Here is a 19,855-nt window from a genome sequence, read left to right as displayed (position 1 = left end):
TTTGTTTAATTCTCAAATCTGAAATTTTCAGTGGGCGGCCAGTTTGCCCAAAGTTGTCCGCCCGATATAGAGGTTGCGAAACGGAAGAACATTTTACTCCCACTTCACACTAAACTCAAATTTATTTCCCAAATTGCCCTCCCACACAGAACACCCACTCCTCTGTCTCGTTTCACGCACCTTTTCACATCGTGTTCTCTCTCATCATCTTCTTCGTTTCTCTCTCCTCACACTCTCGATGGAGAACCAGAGCCAAAGACGCCATGAACAATTACCATCAAGTTCAGCAGCGAGGAGAAGCTTGAAGAGAAAGCTTGACGAGGATTTCGAGGACGATCGTAAGATCGAAGCTCTCTCCCCTCCCGACGCTCACCAAGATCTCGTCCGTGAGGTTCGCACTCAAGTGCAGATTCTGGACTCTACTTTCTCTTCGATCGAGGCAGATCGAGCCTCCTCGAAGCGCGCCATTCAGATTCTCTCTGAACTCGCCAAGAACGGTAGCGCCGAACCTGCTGATTTCTCGATTTTCATTTCATTTCGTTCTTGTTTAAACATGATTACTGAAAGTTTTGGCTTTTAGGTTAAGATTTCTTGTTCGTTTGATTCGATTTCGTATTGATCTTTGAGGATTTGTGTTGCTACAGAGGAGATTGTTAACGTGATTGTGGATTGTGGAGCGGTTCCGGCGTTGGTGCGGCATCTCCAGGCGCCGCCGCCAGTGAGAGAGGGAGACAGTGCACCGAGACCTTACGAGCATGAAGTCGAGAAAGGAAGTGCATTCACTCTCGGTCTTCTTGCTATTAAAGTAGGTGCAGAACTTTTGCTCTTCATTTATAGTCGGCTATGCTTGTATTTTCCTTGTGCAATCAGTATGTAATCTGTCTTTTTACAGGTAGAAAAATTAATTACAGCAGCACTAAAATTTTTAGGGAACTAAGTAAGCGTAAGCTTTATATAATAGGAGATTTTTTAATTGGTAGTTGAACGCAGTAAAACTTATGTCCAGCATCTGAGATTTTCTAACCTTTTTTGGACTAGCTCTTTGGATGGTCCCAGAAATTTGATTGGTGTAATCTCCTTCACTATTTGTAGACTTTTTATGAGCTTACGTACAGTTTAACAAGAATTGGATTATGCATCGGTAACCAGCTCGCAGAATTTGGCATCTGAGTACAAAATCCTAGTAATAGTTTCACTTGTACTTAATCAAAGCAATGATGGTGAAATGGAAAGTCGCTCTAACTTATATCAAAAGTTCCCAGTGACCAAGAATTATAATTTAAATTAACTAATTATCCACGGCAAATGGTTACATTTTGTAAGTATGAGGCATTTGCTTAATGCAATAGCCTCTATTATGGTAATTGTATTGCTATTTATCTTTTAAGATGCTTGTCATGTTCTCTTATTCTCTACATTATTTAAAATTAATGTTCAAGTCAAGAAACAACCCTACAAGATGAGACAAAACCATTAATTAAGAACACCTTTTGAGACATTCATAAACTTTGCAATTATTATTGCTATTATTTTTTTTATGCCTTTAATGAATTTGCTGCTCAATGTTGCTTTAATTTACAGCCAGAGCATCAACAACTCATTGTAGATGCTGGAGCCCTGCCTCATCTTGTGGACCTTTTAAAGAGACACAGAAGTGGTCAAAACTCTAGGGCAGTCAATGGTGTTATTCGGAGGGCAGCAGATGCAATCACTAATTTGGCTCATGAGAATAGCAGTATTAAAACTCGTGTTAGGTATTTCCTTTTTCAGTCGGAGATGCCTGTTAATTCTAGTATGTCATCCTGACTTAATACTTGTCAATCATATGGTTAGGATTGAGGGTGGTATCCCCCCTCTTGTTGAATTGCTCGAGTTCATTGACACAAAGGTGCAGAGAGCAGCTGCTGGAGCTCTGCGAACACTTGCATTTAAGAATGATGAGAACAAGAATCAGGTTGACGAATAGTCTGGTTTTTATAAATTTATCTTGGCAGTTTTTTTTTCTTTGCTTAAAGATTTATTTTGAATAATTGCAGATTGTGGAATGCAATGCTCTGCCCACACTTATTTTAATGCTTCGTTCTGAGGATGCCGCGATCCATTATGAAGCGGTTAGTTTCCCTGAAAAATTCATGTTTATATTGTGCTTCAAATTTGGTATCTCCAGATGTTGAAGTCATGCCTTAGCTGGCCACTATTGTTAAGATAGCAAATCAATGCCTTCTTCAGGTTGGTGTTATTGGGAATTTGGTTCATTCATCACCTAACATAAAGAAAGAAGTTCTTCTTGCTGGAGCTTTGCAACCTGTTATTGGATTACTTAGGTTAGTCATGATCTTTTTTTAGTCAGCATCATTAGCTTCTTTTTTACTTCTTGTTTTTATTTTAGAAGTTTCTGATTAAATTTCCTATCTGATTTTCAAGGCCATGGATGTTATCCTCTTCAAGGTTTCACTTTCTCACTCTCAGTGTCGTTGCTTTTGTTATATTTTGACTACAGTTCCTGCTGTTCAGAGAGCCAAAGAGAAGCTGCTTTGCTACTTGGGCAATTTGCTGCAACAGATTCAGATTGTAAGGTTGACAGAAGAATAAATTCCCTATATAGCTAGTAGATGTTCTATCAATTACTCTCTTTTACCACTCCCGGTTATTCTTTAGTTTAAGTTCATGTACGAGTTTGCAGGTTCACATTGTTCAGAGAGGTGCTGTGAGGCCATTGATCGACATGCTGCAATCTCCAGATCCTCAGTTACGGGAAATGTCAGCCTTTGCTCTGGGGAGGTTGGCACAGGTAGTTGTTGTTGAAGTTTGTCTTACTACTTGCTCCTTGGATGTTCCTTTTTCTCTGTAGTGTCTATAAGTTTAATAGTTTTCAATGGTTTTGCTAAGTGATGTTTCCCTGCAGATTGTTTCCTCTTTTACATTAAGTTACCTGTTATAGTTTCCTATTCATCCTTCAAATCAATGCGCATTACACGTCTTCTGTGGAATGGAGTCAGTTTTTGTGTGTTTCCTATGTCTGTATAATTTTGGTTGGTTATGTTATGACTACTCTTTTTTTTGCAACGATTGCTAGGTTGATGTCAACTTTTCTAAGAGTTTTCCTTTGACTTCAATTATTTTATTTCATTTGTTTTGGGGTATTAGGATATGCACAACCAGGCTGGAATTGCTCATAGTGGTGGCATAATGCCATTACTGAAGCTTCTTGATTCAAAAAATGGATCTCTGCAACATAATGCTGCATTTGCACTTTATGGACTTGCAGATAATGAGGTATTTCGGACTTTCTATCAGCCCAGCTGAAATTTTGATTTGTTATTTGAATTGCTTCTTTTACTTTTTTCACCTGCTAAGTTATGTTTACCACCCTTGTAGGACAATGTTGCAGATCTTATTAGGGTTGGAGGTGTTCAGAAACTTCAAGATGGAGAATTCATTGTGCAAGTCTGTACCAATTTTGCAATTTACCCACTGGATTTTCTCTCTTTCTGAACTGATTTTACAGTTATATAGCATGTCAGCTGAAAGATTTGAATTGGTTTTAACTTTCTTGCCTTCTGCTGACATAGAATTCTTTTAAATGCAGCCAACTAGAGATTGTGTAGCAAAAACGTTGAAGAGATTAGAGGAGAAGATCCATGGGCGAGTGAGTCCTTTTTGGTAGAGTCCACTTTAGATGGTGATGTCAATTTGAACAATCTAATTTCTGATTTTAGGTGTAAATGGAATTATTGATTACTTTCAGAATTTTGGCTGTCTATTGGCCAAGCCATTGAATGTCATTTACTTGCTGCAATGGATTTTCTAATTTTGAACAGCTTAATTTACAAAGTCAATGTTGTTGAGAGGTAACCTGAATAACACTATTATGTTTAGAACAATGGGGACAAGTTACTATTGATAGTTGGGAGTTTATTGCAAGCATTTTGGTCATGCTTTCATAGGAATTAGCATCTGCTTTATTTGTTGTTATGAATCTGTCCCTCTTGATTACTCCTGTTTTAATTGGTTATATATAACTCTGCAGGTATTGAGCCATTTGTTGTATTTGATGCGTGTTGGAGAGAAGGTTGTACAACGACGCATTGCTTTGGCCCTTGCCCATCTTTGTTCTCCAGATGATCAGAGAACAATTTTTATTGATAACAGTGGTAATTATCTGTTCCAAAAGCTTTGTAAAATTGTTCATATAGACTTTTGAGAGTCCATTTTTATTCTTTTATATGCAGGTCTTGAGCTGCTTTTGGAGCTTCTTGAATCGACGAACTTCAAACACCAACGTGATGCCTCTGTTGCTCTGTACAAATTGGCTAGCAAAGCTAGCACACTTTCTCCTGTTGATGCTGCTCCTCCATCACCGATACCCCAGGTGAGTTGTGGTGGTTTATTTATCCCTGCCAGTTTCAGCTCATGGACTCACCAATAGCTCAATTGACATTGCTTAGCTTGTTGGAATTTCTGAAGGCTATATCTCTCCTGTGCTGTTTCTATGTCTCCTTGTGGTGATGGAAAAACCAGTGTCATTTCAGTAATTGATGTTTGTGTGTGTTATTAATATAAAATTCTGATGCCTCTATTGAACTGTCACAAAAAGAGGATCTACCAGTGGTGTTGATGAGGCCCTCTGGATTATCCCTTTCAATATTGATGAAACCGTTTGTTGGTTTTGCATTTGCTACTCTTCCTATTTTCACCTTGTATAAAGTTCTGTACAATCACTGAAGCACTAAAGTTCATGCTTATACCTTGTCATCGATTCTGAAAAGGATTTGATTTCCTATCTAATAGTGTGAAGTTGCAAACTCTAAATAGTTCACCATTCTGCCTGGGCGAGATTTGACAATTTAGCCAATCATGTTGTCATTTGTTGTTGCAGGTGTATTTGGGAGAGCAGTATGTAAATAATTCTACGTTGTCTGATGTCACATTCTTAATTGAAGGTAAGCTAACATGCTGTGCCTCTGGTGCTTTTTAAATATGTTCTTGTTAATTCAGTTTTTCTGATTGCTGTTGTCTTCACTTGTTAGGGAAACGGTTTTATGCTCATAGAATTTGCTTGCTTGCTTCTTCTGATGCTTTCAGAGCGATGTTTGATGGCGGTTACCGGGTGAGTTTAATACTAGTTTGAAAATTTATTTGTTTTGCAATTTTGTTTTGTTGAAATGCCGAAGTCATGCCAAAACCGTTTTAAATACAATGTTGAAACATATTCCTGTTGGTTGCTCAACAACGGCTCTTTTGGATGTCTGAGCATAGATTTGGTCATTGGAATCTGTGCAAGCTATCTAGATATGTATTGACACATGATTTGTCCTTCAGGTTGATTCGCTGAAAATTATTTTAACAGTGTTCTTAATGGTGTTGTAGGAGAGAGATGCCAAAGATATAGAGATTCCTAATATTAGATGGGATGTTTTTGAGTTGATGATGAGGTGTGTCTTTCTTTAGCAAAATTTTTCAACCTCTCTTTAAGTTGAAGGAAACGATGAATTTGCAAAATGCTATATATGCGTACATTCTCTGTTGCAGGTACATATACACTGGATCAGTCAATGTCAATTTGGATGTGGCACAGGATCTTCTGAGAGCTGCTGATCAGTATCTTCTGGAGGGCCTCAAACGATTATGTGAATATTCAATTGCTCAAGTAAGTTCAATTTACAAGAGGAATGTCTCTTTTGGGCCTGTCATATATTAGGTCTGATGGTTTCTTCTTGTGTTTGGAAGGATATCTCGGTGGAAAACGTTTCTTTGATGTTTGAGCTATCAGAGGCATTCAATGCTATGTCATTACAGCATGCTTGTATACTGTTTATCCTCGAGAACTTTGACAAATTAAGTCTCATGCCATGGTATGGTACTATCGCCTCCTGTCTCTGACTTTTCCGGTAAAGAATGCTTGATAGATTTATTACCATAAAAAGTTAATTAAAAAAATTGAAAGAAACTGAAAAGTGCTTGGTTCCTGCAAGTCTTACTTAGGAGTGTCTTCGAAGTGGTTGGCTTGAAGTCGTCACCACTTGGAGGTTTTGCTACTGGATTACGTGTTGGGTCTTGAACTGATTGCATCATGCTCTGCTGTCAACGATAGACACTGCAAACTAATCAAAATGAAACTACAGAAAATTAAGAGGCACAAAGGCCTTCACTATTGCCTTTTCAATCTATAAGCAAATGTTGATGCCTTATGGGTTTCAGGTTTTTTGAGCTGCAGGTATTCGCATCTGATCCAACGCATTTTACCAGAGACACGGCAGTACTTCTTAAAGGCGCTTATCCGGCCTACCCAAGCTGAATTACGGAGATAGATATTGGGCCAGTTTTGTTCTTTGACTTAGTTGTGTTGACAGAGAAAAAGAATGTACAGATGGAATAGGTGAAAAGCAACCATTGATTCTCTTGATCTGGATGCATCGGCATTTCATGGTTGAATGCAATCTCCAGAATTTGACTGATTCATTATCACTGCACAATTGGCAGTTGTGAAGTCTCTCAGATAGAAGTGCACAGCTGAGGGAAGCAGAGGAGCCTTCAAACAGAACTGTATTTGGTTAATGTGAAGAATGTACCTCGCACAAGCTGAATAGCCAAATGCATTTTGTACCTGAAAAAAAGCTATATATATATATATTAAAAAAAAAAGCAGAATGGTTTGGTAACTTCATGGGTGTTGTCCAATAAATTAACAACTGTGTGATTGACAAGCTGAATTGGCTCTTATTTTTAAATATTTAAATGTGAATACGATTTGCGAAAGGATTAGAAGACAGCAGCATTAACTGACCTAGCCAAAGGAAAACTGAGGAAAATCAGAAATAGAGGGGACTGACAATCAGATTGCGGCCAAAGAGGATGTGAGAGCAATGCCTCGTACGCTGTAATCTTTATGGTTTATCTGCGAAAGCTATCATCGTTTGGATGGCGTTGTGGGAGGATTACATAAACGGTGATTTTGACCATGAGAGTGCAGTTTTTGTTGATAGGATGAGATGAGTGTCAGAGTCATCATTGTCTCGTTTTTTTCCTACGGTCTCTATCTGATAAAATCCTACTCTCGTTGATGTTGTGCAGCCTTTATCGCTGTTTATGTTGTTTAGTACTACTCTTTTTAATTTTCATTTTGTACCGATAAGCATATTAAAAGATGGGATGTATCCAGTATAAATTGTTGAATTATCTTTCACCCCCTAATGAAAAGTTTAAGTTTCTGTAGCCGAAGAATTGCTAATCCCTTGTAACGTGTCCTTGGCCCTCACATAAGTTATTTTGCACCCAGACAAATAAAATCTAAATTAAGAATTATCTTCTGTCATCTCCATTTAATCAAGAGCTGTAGGCCCAAACCATTTAGTATATAATTACAATAACTTTGTCTCAAACATTTGAGAAACTTGGGACTAGCTTTTGGTATTCTCAGCCCGAATAGACATCAAAGAAATACAGAAGGGAAGAGAAAAACTCGAACCATTAGATTGTCGCCTACCATTCTGGCAGTGCGAATTAAATGCACTGCTCTACATAAAACAGCACGTTCTGTACAGTACAAAAGAGAACTATGGAAATAAACCGAATTTTCACACAAGAAGAATCATCACTACAACAGCTGCAAAAAACATGGTACTAGAGAAGAATATCGTCAAAGAAGCAAGGACAATCTAGAGCAACCCAAATTTTATTTACTAAAGAATGATCTTTCATATTGATAACCTTTGACTCGTGGCAGCAAATTCAAGTTGGTGTACTAGCATGAAACTGTCAAGAATGTTATAGTTCCACACGATGAAAATCTTCATCTAGCAGCTGTAGCACAAGTCGAATCTTCGTTGTTTGGCCAACTGCCCTTTATTCCGCATGCCTGAATTGAGCGTTCGATCTGGACACCTCCACTACCTTCCATTTCCAACAGCGCACAGTACTTCCCGAAGGTATCACTGCTTACAAAAAGCTGAAAATCCACACCAAATAAAAACTTCATTTCCAACTTGTTCAACTCTAATGTGCCCACACCTCCAACTCTGGCATAATATGCATTATTGTAAAACCTGAATGTAACATCAAATCAGAAATTACCAAAGACAAATAAGCCAAAAGTAACAGGCGCAGGGAGATTAGTCTGGCAAAGTTTGGACACTCCCTGTGTTGAAAAAAAAAAAAAAAGCCAAAAGTGCAACGCGAGTTAAAAAATAACAGAGTTACAATATGCTCTGATGAAACAGTGAGAGGCAACGAGTTGTCCTCAATTGAAAGTCAAGTTCTCCAATCAAGAACGGAATTATAGCTTAATAACACTCCTTTTCAATGGATTGTCTTGCTTTCCAATCCGTTGTGAAAATAATGGACAAAAACCACAGACCATTCCTTTCAATATCTACAAGGAAAAAAGTAGTAATAACACCCCATGCTCCACTATCCCCCAACATTTTGATAAGATTTGGTGGGCTCCAGAAGTCTTCCAACTCTTTCTGAAATCTCACGCTTAGAGAGTCAAAGCCATTTAATTTCAAAGGAGATCAATTTCGTTTCTAGGAAGCAAACAGATAGGTAGAATATAACGGAAACTGCTTACATTATGAGTTTGAGTAAACTTACGCATCATCAATATATTTTGCTGCCACCATGACACTGGTGATGAGAAGGCGGTGAACATTAAGAGAAGTTACAACAGCATTGGTGCGCTTAATAAATCTCTCCACATAAATATATGCAACAATGAAGCAGGAAGGACTGCAGCATGAGTACTTAAAAATTCGTTCAATGTATAGTTCAATGCCTAAAGAGGGTGCTTTTGAACCGTGAAATACCGTAATAACGTCTTTAGTTTGTGTAGTCTCAAGAAACCTTTCATTCTTCTGAACAGACTTCTCAAGAAGTGAGGACAGATATGATAGCAGTCGGGGTTTTCCTGTACTTCCCTTCCCAGATTCTCCGAGCCCCAGTCTTAAGTAAGTCTCAGAACACGCATTCTCAGTTTTAAGAGCCAATGTTTCCATGACCAGAGAGAAACACTGCAACAAAATGACACTAATGACTGCGAGTTCTAAATATAACACATTACTTCATGGAGAAAGGAGAGAATTATGAAATGTTTTCAATATATAACTGGAAGTGGATCTAGTTCATGTTCATGTTCATATTCAAAACTGCATTTTCAAACAGCATATCAAGCCGGATGGATGCAGAAAATGACTTTCAGCATGAAAGAAATCATTTTTTGGTCATGGGGTAAATCACCTCATGCAAACATCAAACGATGATTCTGAATTCCAAAATATTGGATTGTAGGCACACAGCAGACTCCAGAAACTAGTCAGCGCAAGACCACTTGTACTCCTAAAATTCCAGAATGGAAGTTTAAATAAGACACCCAAATCAACTTTGTTACAAGCAAAAGTTTCAGAAAATCTAGAAACTCAATTCATATCACCCAATTTGTTGAAGATACATATTACAAGTGATCCAAAAACAAGTAGTTCTAGGTCAGGAGACCATTCTACTATAATCCATTTTATCATTTCTTTCTTTTCCAAATGTTATATCTACCAAATATAGAGTTATGGCTCCATTGATCACCATAACGGAGTATACTAGGATTTCTTCCTCAGGAAATAACCTATTTTGTCTTTTCTTTCCTTTTCCCACAATCCACGTTTATGTAGAATTCTGGCTAACCATGTACCACTCCTTTAATCATAGGAATCAAGCACAAGGACTGCATGTGGACCTAACAACTAGATAAACCAACGAACAAAAGGAGGCATTTTCAATGAAAAAGAAAGATAAAAACACCAGCAATTTTGTTAGAGCGAATAAATCAGACTGAAAGTTGACAGCAACGACACCATAAACTCTCACTTCTATAGAACAGATATCAGCGTGCAAGCAAAATCGTTTATGAAGTTCTCCTGTCAAAATAGCAAAAGTTTGAATGAGCTAAAACATGTGATTGGGTTAAAATATTACGGACACCATCCCATTTTACTGAACCTCCATTAATTCTCAATGCCCAGGAAAAGAGAACAAAGTTTTTCTTACACTCTGTCATGGCAATAGTCTTAAATTCGCTGCTACTTTTATCTCAGAATGCTGCCAGTCAAAAACACACACACGCACTCAACCGCTCTCACATAAACTACAAAAGAACAGGACAACCTTCTTAAAACTTTGAACAAGTTTAAACAGAGGTTTAAAGGAATCATATTAATTTATGATTATATAGGAGTACGGGAAATTCTAAACTTTCCCCTTCGTTACCATCTGTTGACTTCTACCAGGTTTCCCATTCTGGATGCGCTTTAAAGTATTCTTGAAATTTTTCTACCAGGTTTCGCATCTGACTCCTTGCCAGAAATTCTTCACAAACACCATCCGGATAAACAACTTAGCAAGAAATGTAGAGTCTTTATTAACTCTACAGCCTCCAGGGTGGAGTAGTAAAGAAGCAAATCTAACTGGCCAATGGAAGAGATAAAGCAAAGCTCGCAAGAACATTTAAATTAAAAAAAGAAAAGAAAAGAAGAGGCCCATTAACAAATAGCGCTCCCCAAGATGACCCGCATTAACTGTCAAAGAAACCCCATTCAATATGAAGAAATTAAAACAATTCCAAATGCATATGGTGTGAAGAATGAGAGTAGCTCACACAAATTTTGGAGAGATCTGATATCTGAATCTTCAGTTCAATCTTCCACTACGTGAGGAGAGCACCATTCACGATGATGACAGGAAACAGATACTCGAGTCACAGCATTAGGAAAAGAGACAGAGACAGGGAAACAGAAGAGAATAAGCAGCTCTCTCTGTTTCCTGTCTCTGAGAGAGGAAGGTACTATACCCGCTGGAGCACAACCCCACTTTTTTGGTCTCTGTGGCCAAATATTTCTCTACATGTTTTTTTATATGCAGGGCAAAGGCTTAAAAAGGAGGATTGATTATTCAATGAACACGCAAGTAATACACCTGCAGTAATATTTCTTTCTTTTCTTCCTCTGTTTCCTTTTCCCCTTTTCTTTCTTTTTTCTGTTCTCTACTTCCGAGTTGGTTGTCTTTTTAGGTAGCTTCACATGGAAAATTAAACTTCTCTCTCTCAACTCCCCAGATGGGCCAGATCCCATTAAAATTTTATTGCAAAGGTAAATACTACTGTTGAAAACCCCATCTACAATCAAAACTTGGATCCGGTTTTTTCAACCCATTTCGGCTCTCGAGCTCTTCCGTGCTCTCTCATCATCTCTCTCTCTCTCTGTATTGTTTATGGAAGCAAAGCTGTCGGTGGTTTTCTTTTTCTTTTCTTTTTTTCCAACTACTACCAGTATTTGTGTCGTAATCGGCTTCATTGCTACTGTTTTGCAGCAGAAAACCATTTCCGGGCGTGTTGCTCCCATCCCTACGTCATTTTCTACTCTCTTTTTACACAATTTGACCCCAAATCATTTGTTCTGAAATTTGATCACCGACAAGGATTAAATTTGACATGTAAAAGCTAAAGAGTGGGATTCCATCTAAACATGAAAAAAGGCATATGCGATTATTGTTTTCAACTGCAAACACACAATTAAGTCTGAAAATAGTAGAATAAGGAGTAATTTTTTTAGTCTTGATTGATATCATATCAACCAAAGTAATTTTTGTAGTAGGGATGAGGCTTTCAGACACAATAAAAATCTTCAACCCGAATTTAGTACTACGAGAACGGAACTAAAAGAGGGTTTTGTATTTTGCCTCTCCGACAATAACACGTCAAACTACAATTTACAGTGCATTACAAGATTTCTGGAAGCAGCTTCCAGTTTAACCTTAAACAGCTCATTGAGACGGAGAAGGTGTTGAGTACTGAGGCCGTTTTCTTGCATGACAACGCTCAACGTTTTTGCCTCAACATATGCAAAGTATCAAGACTTTGAAGATGAAAATATATGCATTATAATTTTTTTTTTGCCTATTTAACACTTCAACAACTATATCATAACAAATATTTACTGGGCATTAGTTGGACAAAACCTTATAATCCTTGTCCCCCCACAAAATTTGATAAATGGACTGATACCTACCGCAACATATGATTTGATTGCTGCAATTTTGGAGGTGCTGAAAATCACGCTTTCAATTTCCATCACGGTTTTATTTTATGCCGCGAAATAAGCCCCAGATAGTGGGTCACTTGTCCAAATCCAAATCATTGACAACCAGAAATCTTTTTCCTTTTTTTTTTTTTGGGAATAAACTAATTGGGGGTGATTAGATTCCCATTTCCGTCCACATCAACCCGGTTACAATCTAAAATAGTACTACTAGCCCTACCATACATAATACAGCAACGCTTCCATCTTCTTCTTCTTCTTCCTTTTTTTTTTTTTTTAATATAAAAAAAAAACGGTGCTCATGAGTGGGGATGCTATTTAAGAATTTAACATAGCTCAAATGTTAATTTTTTTTAAAATTTTTTAAATTTTTGAAGGAGCTTGATCATGATTTAATCATCAGGAACGACCTCCATAATCAATCACCAACACAAATATTAATGCTTTCCAGGCACCAACAAAACAAACAACTCAATTAGAGCCCAACAACTTACTACTTCGGACTAGCACTCCACACAAACACCACACCCGCCCCAATCATTATTTGATTCAAGTTGGCTGCGTAGAACTTGGGCTTGTCTTTAATTAATTAATTAATGGGCTCACAGCGAACAGAACGTGGGCCTAGACAAAACTCTCAAACTTTTATCAACGGGTAGACGAGGTGCTGCAGTCCATCACCAGTCCACCTACGTGCCTCCAACTCAACTGGGTGTCGAATATTTTTTGTTTGATCGATAATTGGAGAGAAAAAGGTTGGCGGCAGCGGCAGTGGGAGTGGTCCGAGTGGAGGAGTTTTCAGTCAATTCAAGTGACCGAGGAGGAGGAATATTTCTGTCGATGCGGAAATCGCACGCAGTCTCGGTTCCCCACACTGGTCTACTAAGTACCCACTGCTAGTAGTATGTATGAACCATATAAATTACTGTATGGAAGTGGTGGTGGTGGTGGTATAATAAATAGAGAATTTGTTTTCAAGTAGAGGGAGTAATGATTCGTCCATTTTCCCTCCAAAAAGTAGACAGGAAACAGATGCTGCTGGATGCTGGATGCTCCTCCCTTCCCTCTTCTTTTCTCGCTTCCTTTTCATTTTAATTTCTTCGTCGGCCCGCCGCCCACCATCTCATAATCAACTCCGCAGTATTAGGAAGATTATTCACTTTTTCTTCGCTCCGCATCTCCTCTTTCATTTTGATTTTCTAGGGTTTCCAACAACTCGCCACCACCATTTTTCGCAACCCCTGCAGTCCTTTTGTCCAATTCCTCCTACCGGTACTACTTTTGTTTATCAGTTCTTTCCTCCTCCTCCTCCTCCTTTATTTTCCCTTAAATTTATTGTGTTAATATCAATATTATCTCTGCTATGAAGACGTTCCGTTGCTTTTTTCATTTTCACTGGATCTACTGGAATTTGTTTAATCTGCTGTTACACCAAGCCTGCGGTGGTTTATTTCTGCATCTATTTGCACTTAATGCGGGCGAAATGTAACTTTATTTCACATGTTTGTTTTCATTTTTATTTTTGCTGGAGTTGTCCGAATTGCAATTTTGTGTTTTTCGCCCCCTCCCATGGCAAGAGTTTGAGTAGAACATTCATAAATCATAATTCTCTGTCAATTCTGCAGCCGCATATGTAGCTTGACACGTTTGCATGACTTACTGATGATTTAAAGCTACTGCTTGGACAAATCTAGAAGAACTTTAAACTTATGGAACAATAACGTTGGTATTGATTAATGAATATGATACGGTGTTTAATCCCGGAATTAAATACATTAGCTGCAGGCATATTCTCTATTCTGATGTAAATTACTTCCTCGACATCTAAAGAAGCTTAAACTGATATACTGATGTCTTTATTTGCACTGATTCCTGCTTTGCGGCCCAAATGAAGGAGAGGAAGTTTACTAAAACTTTTGAACCAAATTCCCAGAACCACACACGCACATAATATTTAATAACTCGTTAGTGTTTTTATGCACTGCTTATTCTTAACTGATCTTAAAAAGCATTTTCTCTTTGTGACCATGGACTTTCTTTTTGTACTGTTAGTCATTTATTTTATATTCTGTATCCTGTATGTAATTTCCCTTCCTGTCCTCCTTTTACCATGTGACATCAACACGATAGCAAGAAGAATCAAGTTTTGTTAAAGTGGCTGGCTTTTGTTGTTCAGAGAAAAACATATTAGGGCATACTAGATGATTTGTTTTGGAGGTGTTGGGAAGTTTAAGCATTAGGAAATACTAGATAGGTTATTTAAAGTGTTTTGAGATGACAAATCCAAGATATAACAACTGAAGTTGAACAGTTTTCTTAGCTTGAATTTCTTCAGTTTTAGGGAAAGTTTTGCTTTCCTAGCCTGTAATAGACTAACTTCCACCTGGACTTTCTAGGGAAAATGTTTTGATGCTTTATTGGTTAGTGTTTGAGACAGGTGAGCCTACGGACACAAATTGATATGTGAAGAGAATGGTGGAGTAGATTCTCCAGACCACACTCTTTTAAAGCCAGTATTATTTTCTTTATGAATATAATTTAAAGTTTGGGTTGGCCTAATTGCTATCTTGGTTGCATCAGTGGCATTGTTGGTTGTGCACTTCCACTGTTCTGTTGGTTCTAACACTAAATCCTCTATTATTTGGCATAAGTTATAATGACCTTCCTGGTAACTTTTGATATTGAAATGGCCTCTTCAATCAAGTGTTGTATTCAATTGCTAATATTTATGTTTGAAGAGTAGTAGAGTCTTCTTTTTCAGGTATTGCTGCTTTCTTATATTTTGTTTATATCAAGACTCTTCTTTTTGTAACAATTCAATTGTTTACAAGCTGACGTTGTGGCTGAATGTGTGTTTACAGGTTTTCTTACATGGATTCTAAAACTTTCTCTATGAAATTGTGGCCCCCTAGCCAAAGTACCAGGCTAATGCTTGTAGAAAGAATGACTAAGAATCTTAGCACTCCATCAGTTTTGTCCAGAAAGTATGGTCTTTTGAGTAAAGAGGAAGCTGAGGAGGATGCTAAGCAAATTGAAGTCGTTGCATTTGCTTCTGCAAGCCAGCACTTTGAGAAGGAGCCAGATGGAGATGGAAGTTCTGCTGTGCAGCTCTATGCTAAAGAATCCAGCAAGCTTATGCTGGATGTTATCAGAAGAGGACCCAGAACAAAGGAAGATGGAAATTTTATTGAGTCTGAGAGAGTTAGAGTATCTCATGAAACAGTTTTTGACATATCTGGAGGTCGTCGGGCATTTATTGATGCGAAAGAGGCTGAGGAGTTGTTGAAACCACTTAGGGATCTCCACAACAAATTTACCAAGATCTGTTTCAGCAATACAAGTTTTGGCTTGGACTCAGCACATGTTGCTGAGCCTATATTGTCATCTCTCAGAGACCAACTGACAGAAATAGACCTGTCAGATTTCATTGCTGGAAGGCCGGAGACAGAAGCCCTCGAAGTCATGACCATCTTCTCGTCTGCTCTGGAAGGGAGTAATCTCAGGTACCTCAACCTTTCAAATAATGCTTTGGGCGAAAAAGGTGTTAGGGCATTTGCTGGACTGCTAAAATTGCAGCATAATTTGGAGGAGCTCTATCTGATGAATGATGGTATTTCAGAGGAGGCTGCACGTGCAGTCTGTGAGCTAATTCCTTCAACTGATAGGCTTAGGGTTCTCCATTTTCATAATAACATGACAGGAGATGAGGGTGCCGTTGCTATTTCTGAACTTGTGAAGCATTCGCCTCTGCTGGAGGACTTCCGATGTTCGTCTGCAAGGGTAGGATCTGAAGGAGGGGTTGCCCTTGCAGAGGCTCTTGGATCATGTACCAGTTTAAAGAAGCTTGATTTGCGTGACAATATGTTTGGCGTGGAATCTGGAATTGCTTTAAGCAAGGTTTTGCCAAGATTTTCTGATCTCACTGAAATCTACCTTAGCTACTTAAATTTGGAAGATGAGGGGTCTCTAGCTCTTGCTAATGCTCTAACGGAATCTGTTCCATCATTAGAGGTTCTGGAGATGGCTGGAAATGATATTACTGCCGAAGCTGCTCCTGCTTTGGCTGCCTGTGTTGCTGCAAAGCAGTTTCTTACAAAATTAAACTTGGCTGAGAACGAGTTGAAGGATGAGGGTGCCATCCTTATTGCCAAGGCTTTGGAAGAGGGTCATGGACAGTTAAATGAAGTAGATTTGAGTACAAACTCAATCAGAAGGGCTGGAGCCCGGTGCTTAGCTCAAGCTGTTGTAAGCAAACCTGGATTCAAGTTGCTGAACATTAACGGTAATTTCATATCCGACGAAGGGGTTGATGAGGTGAAGGAGGTATTTGAGAATTCTTCTTGTGTCCTGGGACCTTTGGATGATAACGATCCTGAAGGAGAAGACTATGATGAAGAGGCTGAAGAAGGTGATGATGATGAGGGTGAATTGGAATCTAAGCTCATGGGCCTCGAAATTAAGCAGGAGGAGTAATATTTAGTACAAATCAGAAACGCATCCTTGATCTTCTTCCTTATCGAACTTTGTTATAGCCAATGTGCTTTAGTGGACTTTGTATCGTGTATGTTAGTTCTCTGTATATCTTGCTTCATTCATGAGTAGTCAGGGACTTGCAACTCGTAAAGTTTTTTTTTTTTTTTTTTTTTTTTTTTTTTTTAACATTGGCGTGCCATTAAATTCCACTACATTGGATCAAACTTATCTCTTTTTTTTTTCCTTGAATGACCTTGCTATAATTTTGGGTTTTATTTCAATGAAAAGTTATTCTGGTTTTTTTTTTGTCTTTATTTATCGGGGTTTAGCATTTGGATTCAATTTCTCTGCAGATGCTTGCAAGGCGGAATATTCAGCAACATTTAGATAATGAATGACCATTGCCAAGTTTTATTTATTTATTCGTGTGAACGTGCTTATTTAGTCGTTCAGGAGTCTATTCGTCTGCTCAAAGATCCCATTTATGTCGCTCGGTTAAGGTGAATAATTCATTTTTTTTATTTACTTAAAATCGTGGAATCTCTTGTCAATCGTCATAAGAGAGATAAGCACATTTCATTAGGTGAAATACACAAAACTAGCACCTAAATAATTTGTAAAGTAGTCTGGTCCTGTTTGCTTTTGGGTGGATTCCCACTGAATTTGCCAAATTTATGGCCTCTTACACGATGTGGAAATATTTCTACCGAAAATTTGCCCCGACAAGCAATCTGGAGGACGCTCAGAACTTAGAAATCAAATTATACGGCTACTGGTACTTTCAGTGAAGCTAGAATTTTGTCATCTATCTCGTACTTCATCTCTTTCTTGTCTCTGCCAAGCTGCACGTACTCGTTAAACCGCTCCTTCAGGTCTTCTGGGAGATTTGTTGTACCCTTCCACCCCAGAATCTCCTTAGCAGCCCTTGGCTCCGCATAGAAATGCTGCAGAAGTACCATGAGCAGGAATTATAAACACACTATGTACAGCTAATCTTCTACTACAATGGACAGGACATACTTGTGCAAGTCATACACTATCATATTATATGCTTCGAGCAGTCAGGCACGATGCTCTGTAAGCTGGAAGTGAAGAAGGGAGTCATGCAGCCTTACCATGTTGCGGAAGGGAAAAGCTTTCTTGGCATCAATTCCAACAGCTTTTGGATCATAATGCACTATCTCCACAGGCAGGCCCGCAGCTTGCGCACATAGCCTCGCCATTCCATCCAGTGTCACTGCACGGTCACTGACACAGTTGAAGATGTTTCCGTTCGCAGCAGCTGCATTTTCAACCGCCAAAGTAAGCATTGATGACAAGTCCCGAACATGAGCAATATTGGTCAGCTGCATTCCAGAACCAGGAATCGGGACCGGCCTTCCTCGAACAATCCCTGTAATAAGTCAATACATGATGGATTCAGAAACTGTAGTGATCGCCAACCACAACAAGCATCCTGATGGATTCGGGCATAAATTTACTATGTTCCCAAGCACCATAAATTTACTAAAGTTATCATTATCAATCCATGCTATTTAATTCCACCCGATAAAAAAAAAAAAAACCTTTTTCAGCAAGGAACAGGAATACAGCATTTGGCTACAAGAATCGAGAAAGCGAATTTACCACTAGGTGACTCAGGCAAGGAAATATTAGAAACTAATGGTCTCGACAAAGAATACACAGTCAGATTTCTATAAACTTACGGTCGAAGAACCACTCTTCACAATCTTTGTTGTTGCCAGAACCGATCATGTACTGTGGACGGAAAACTGCCCAACTCTCAAAGATTTCTGAAATATATTTCTCCACTCCAACATGACCGGCATCAGCTTTAACAACGTCCTGTAACATCCAGAAGGATTCATTTTGAAAGCAAAATTATATTTGAGGTGCAACATGAATGTGTAAGATATGCACTATTGATAATACATACCCCTTCCACATGAGGAGGCTCATCTGTAGGCTTGTAAATACCTGCGCTGCTGATAAACAGAAACTGTTTTACACCAGAACTCTTGGCCCAATCTGCAACAGGCCTATTTTTCAAATAAAGAATCATTAGTACAGTAATATCTCGAGAAGCCAACAACAGATAAGAAAAGGTCACTAGTTAGTAGTTACAACTTACAAAAGAGAAAAATTGCACAAACCTCACAGCATCCAAGTCCTTGCCATTGTTATCCAATACTGCATCAAATGTAGCTCCCTCTAACACCTTCCCAATATCAGCAGGGTCACCCCAAACTGTCCGCCCATTAGCACTCACAATTTCCTGAATAAATCAGAATTTCCCATATAAGTTCCTGCCTTTTGATTTCGATTTTGTTATTATTGTTACTTCCTTTGAAACCGTCATCGGAAAGTTAAGTAAGTACTGATTGACAAATTAAGCTGCTGCCCACTCCCAAAAATCCCAGCAAACCTGCTACTAATGAAATGATCAGAGCATAAAAGCGGGAAAACTGAAGTTGAGAAATGAAAGAGACAAAGGATGACAAATTTAACTGAGAATCGGTTGAAAGGCGGCTTCTTCATCTTGTCAGAGCTCTCTTCACCCACAGTTAAAACGGTGACCTCATGGCCGGAACCCAGAAGTTGTTTGGCGAAGTAGAAGCCAATGACTGCATGTCCGCCGCTGTCGGTGTTGACAATGAGCACCTTTTTCTTCTCTGCAGCACTGGCCTTGACGACACTGAAGGCCGGGATACAAGTTAGAACCCGCCTTGAACTGGTGGAATAAGCGACCGAAGTTGGAGAATTTGAAAAAAGGGAAGAGAGAGTGGTTGACGAAGATAAAGAGGAGAGGGTGAGGCGTGGCGGAAGGGCCAAGGAACGAGCTGCAGAAGAAGAAGTGGAAGTAGATGATGATGGATTAGCGGTGAAGACGATAGAGGAAGAGGAAGCAAGAGTTGCCATTGCCAATTTCTCCCCAGTTCCCTTTTGATCTTTTGTGGTCGATTATGATCCTCTGTGAGGTCTTGAGAACCAGCAACTCTTGATATAATTTTCATAAAGGATAATGGGAGGAAAAAAAAAGCCAAGTAGTTCTAAATGATAATCTTGGTACAAAATTTCGATGTTGTTTAAGCTTTTTCTTTTGGTCCTAAGAAAAAAAAAATGCTACCATTTTAACTAGTGAACTTTTCAAAATTTCAGGTCACTTAATGACCCTGAATTTTGAAACATATCACTTCCCTTTTCTACTATTGACTTTTTGTAATATTTTAGGCTCATTTCAAAAATATATTAATTATTAAAGAACTCATTTTTTTATGGAGAAGATATTTTCATTCCAAAAG

General features: G+C 38.6%; 4 protein-coding genes across 6 annotated transcripts; 2 read left to right on the top strand and 2 right to left on the bottom strand.

The window, feature by feature from the left end:
• The first annotated feature begins 54 nt into the window (after positions 1–54).
• LOC113778375 (ARM REPEAT PROTEIN INTERACTING WITH ABF2) lies at positions 55–6,662 on the top strand. Its single transcript, XM_027323774.1, has 19 exons — positions 55–497; positions 645–805; positions 1,582–1,754; positions 1,834–1,954; positions 2,037–2,111; positions 2,230–2,324; positions 2,501–2,576; positions 2,684–2,791; positions 3,148–3,276; positions 3,379–3,447; positions 3,590–3,649; positions 4,031–4,154; positions 4,233–4,372; positions 4,880–4,943; positions 5,031–5,110; positions 5,371–5,435; positions 5,533–5,650; positions 5,731–5,855; positions 6,218–6,662. The coding sequence occupies exons 1-19, from the start codon at positions 239–241 to the stop codon at positions 6,309–6,311; spliced, it is 2,136 nt and encodes a 711-aa protein (XP_027179575.1). The 5' UTR covers positions 55–238; the 3' UTR covers positions 6,312–6,662.
• Positions 6,663–7,449: 787 nt separating this feature from the next.
• LOC113763818 (cyclin-P3-1) lies at positions 7,450–11,192 on the bottom strand. 3 transcript variants are annotated; one of them, XM_027307786.1, is made up of 4 exons: positions 10,643–11,192; positions 8,593–9,008; positions 8,074–8,137; positions 7,450–7,948 (listed from the first exon to the last, which is right to left on the bottom strand). In XM_027307786.1, exons 2-4 carry the CDS (start codon positions 8,991–8,993, stop codon positions 7,793–7,795), a joined length of 621 nt encoding a protein of 206 aa, XP_027163587.1. In that variant the 5' UTR covers positions 8,994–9,008; positions 10,643–11,192; the 3' UTR covers positions 7,450–7,792. The 3 variants fall into 3 exon arrangements, with proteins under 3 accessions (XP_027163587.1, XP_027163578.1, XP_027163569.1); XM_027307777.1 differs by lacking the exon at positions 8,074–8,137 and adding an exon at positions 9,235–9,333 and having other exon boundaries at positions 7,450–8,045; positions 10,643–11,099; XM_027307768.1 differs by lacking the exon at positions 8,074–8,137 and having other exon boundaries at positions 7,450–8,045; positions 10,643–11,096.
• Positions 11,193–12,940: 1,748 nt separating this feature from the next.
• LOC113783483 (RAN GTPase-activating protein 1) lies at positions 12,941–16,781 on the top strand. The gene is made up of 2 exons (XM_027329636.1): positions 12,941–13,352; positions 14,942–16,781. The coding sequence occupies exon 2, from the start codon at positions 14,952–14,954 to the stop codon at positions 16,551–16,553; it is 1,602 nt and encodes a 533-aa protein (XP_027185437.1). The 5' UTR covers positions 12,941–13,352; positions 14,942–14,951; the 3' UTR covers positions 16,554–16,781.
• Positions 16,782–17,093: 312 nt separating this feature from the next.
• On the bottom strand, positions 17,094–19,573 carry LOC113760443 (chloroplast stem-loop binding protein of 41 kDa a, chloroplastic). Its single transcript, XM_027303019.1, has 7 exons — positions 19,508–19,573; positions 19,062–19,477; positions 18,707–18,828; positions 18,490–18,592; positions 18,260–18,398; positions 17,669–17,946; positions 17,094–17,497 (listed from the first exon to the last, which is right to left on the bottom strand). Coding segments are annotated over exons 1-7 (1,242 nt in total). The 5' UTR covers positions 19,509–19,573; the 3' UTR covers positions 17,094–17,314.
• Positions 19,574–19,855: the final 282 nt, after the last annotated feature.

This window comes from Coffea eugenioides, chromosome 1 (genome assembly GCF_003713205.1).
Source record: "Coffea eugenioides isolate CCC68of chromosome 1, Ceug_1.0, whole genome shotgun sequence".
Lineage (NCBI taxonomy): Eukaryota > Viridiplantae > Streptophyta > Magnoliopsida > Gentianales > Rubiaceae > Coffea > Coffea eugenioides.
The sequence above is the reverse complement of the archived record's forward strand: the minus strand, read 5'-3'. Positions and strand labels throughout refer to the sequence as shown.

Bases quoted from the DNA above. Each gene is read 5' to 3' on its own strand.
- LOC113778375 (XM_027323774.1), top strand. From the start codon at position 239: ATGGAGAACCAGAGCCAAAGACGCCATGAACAATTACCATCAAGTTCA. The intron at 498-644 runs GTAGCGCCGAAC...GTGTTGCTACAG, and splicing joins CTCTGAACTCGCCAAGAACG to AGGAGATTGTTAACGTGATT. The intron at 4,373-4,879 runs GTGAGTTGTGGT...TTGTTGTTGCAG, and splicing joins CTCCATCACCGATACCCCAG to GTGTATTTGGGAGAGCAGTA.
- LOC113763818 (XM_027307777.1), bottom strand. From the start codon at position 8,993: ATGGAAACATTGGCTCTTAAAACTGAGAATGCGTGTTCTGAGACTTAC. The intron at 8,046-8,592 runs GTAAGTTTACTC...TGTTACATTCAG, and splicing joins GCAAAATATATTGATGATGC to GTTTTACAATAATGCATATT.
- LOC113783483 (XM_027329636.1), top strand. From the start codon at position 14,952: ATGGATTCTAAAACTTTCTCTATGAAATTGTGGCCCCCTAGCCAAAGT.
- LOC113760443 (XM_027303019.1), bottom strand. The intron at 18,399-18,489 runs GTATGTATTATC...TGGATGTTACAG, and splicing joins AGCCTCCTCATGTGGAAGGG to GACGTTGTTAAAGCTGATGC. The intron at 17,947-18,259 runs GTAAGTTTATAG...GACTTATTACAG, and splicing joins TGAAGAGTGGTTCTTCGACC to GGATTGTTCGAGGAAGGCCG.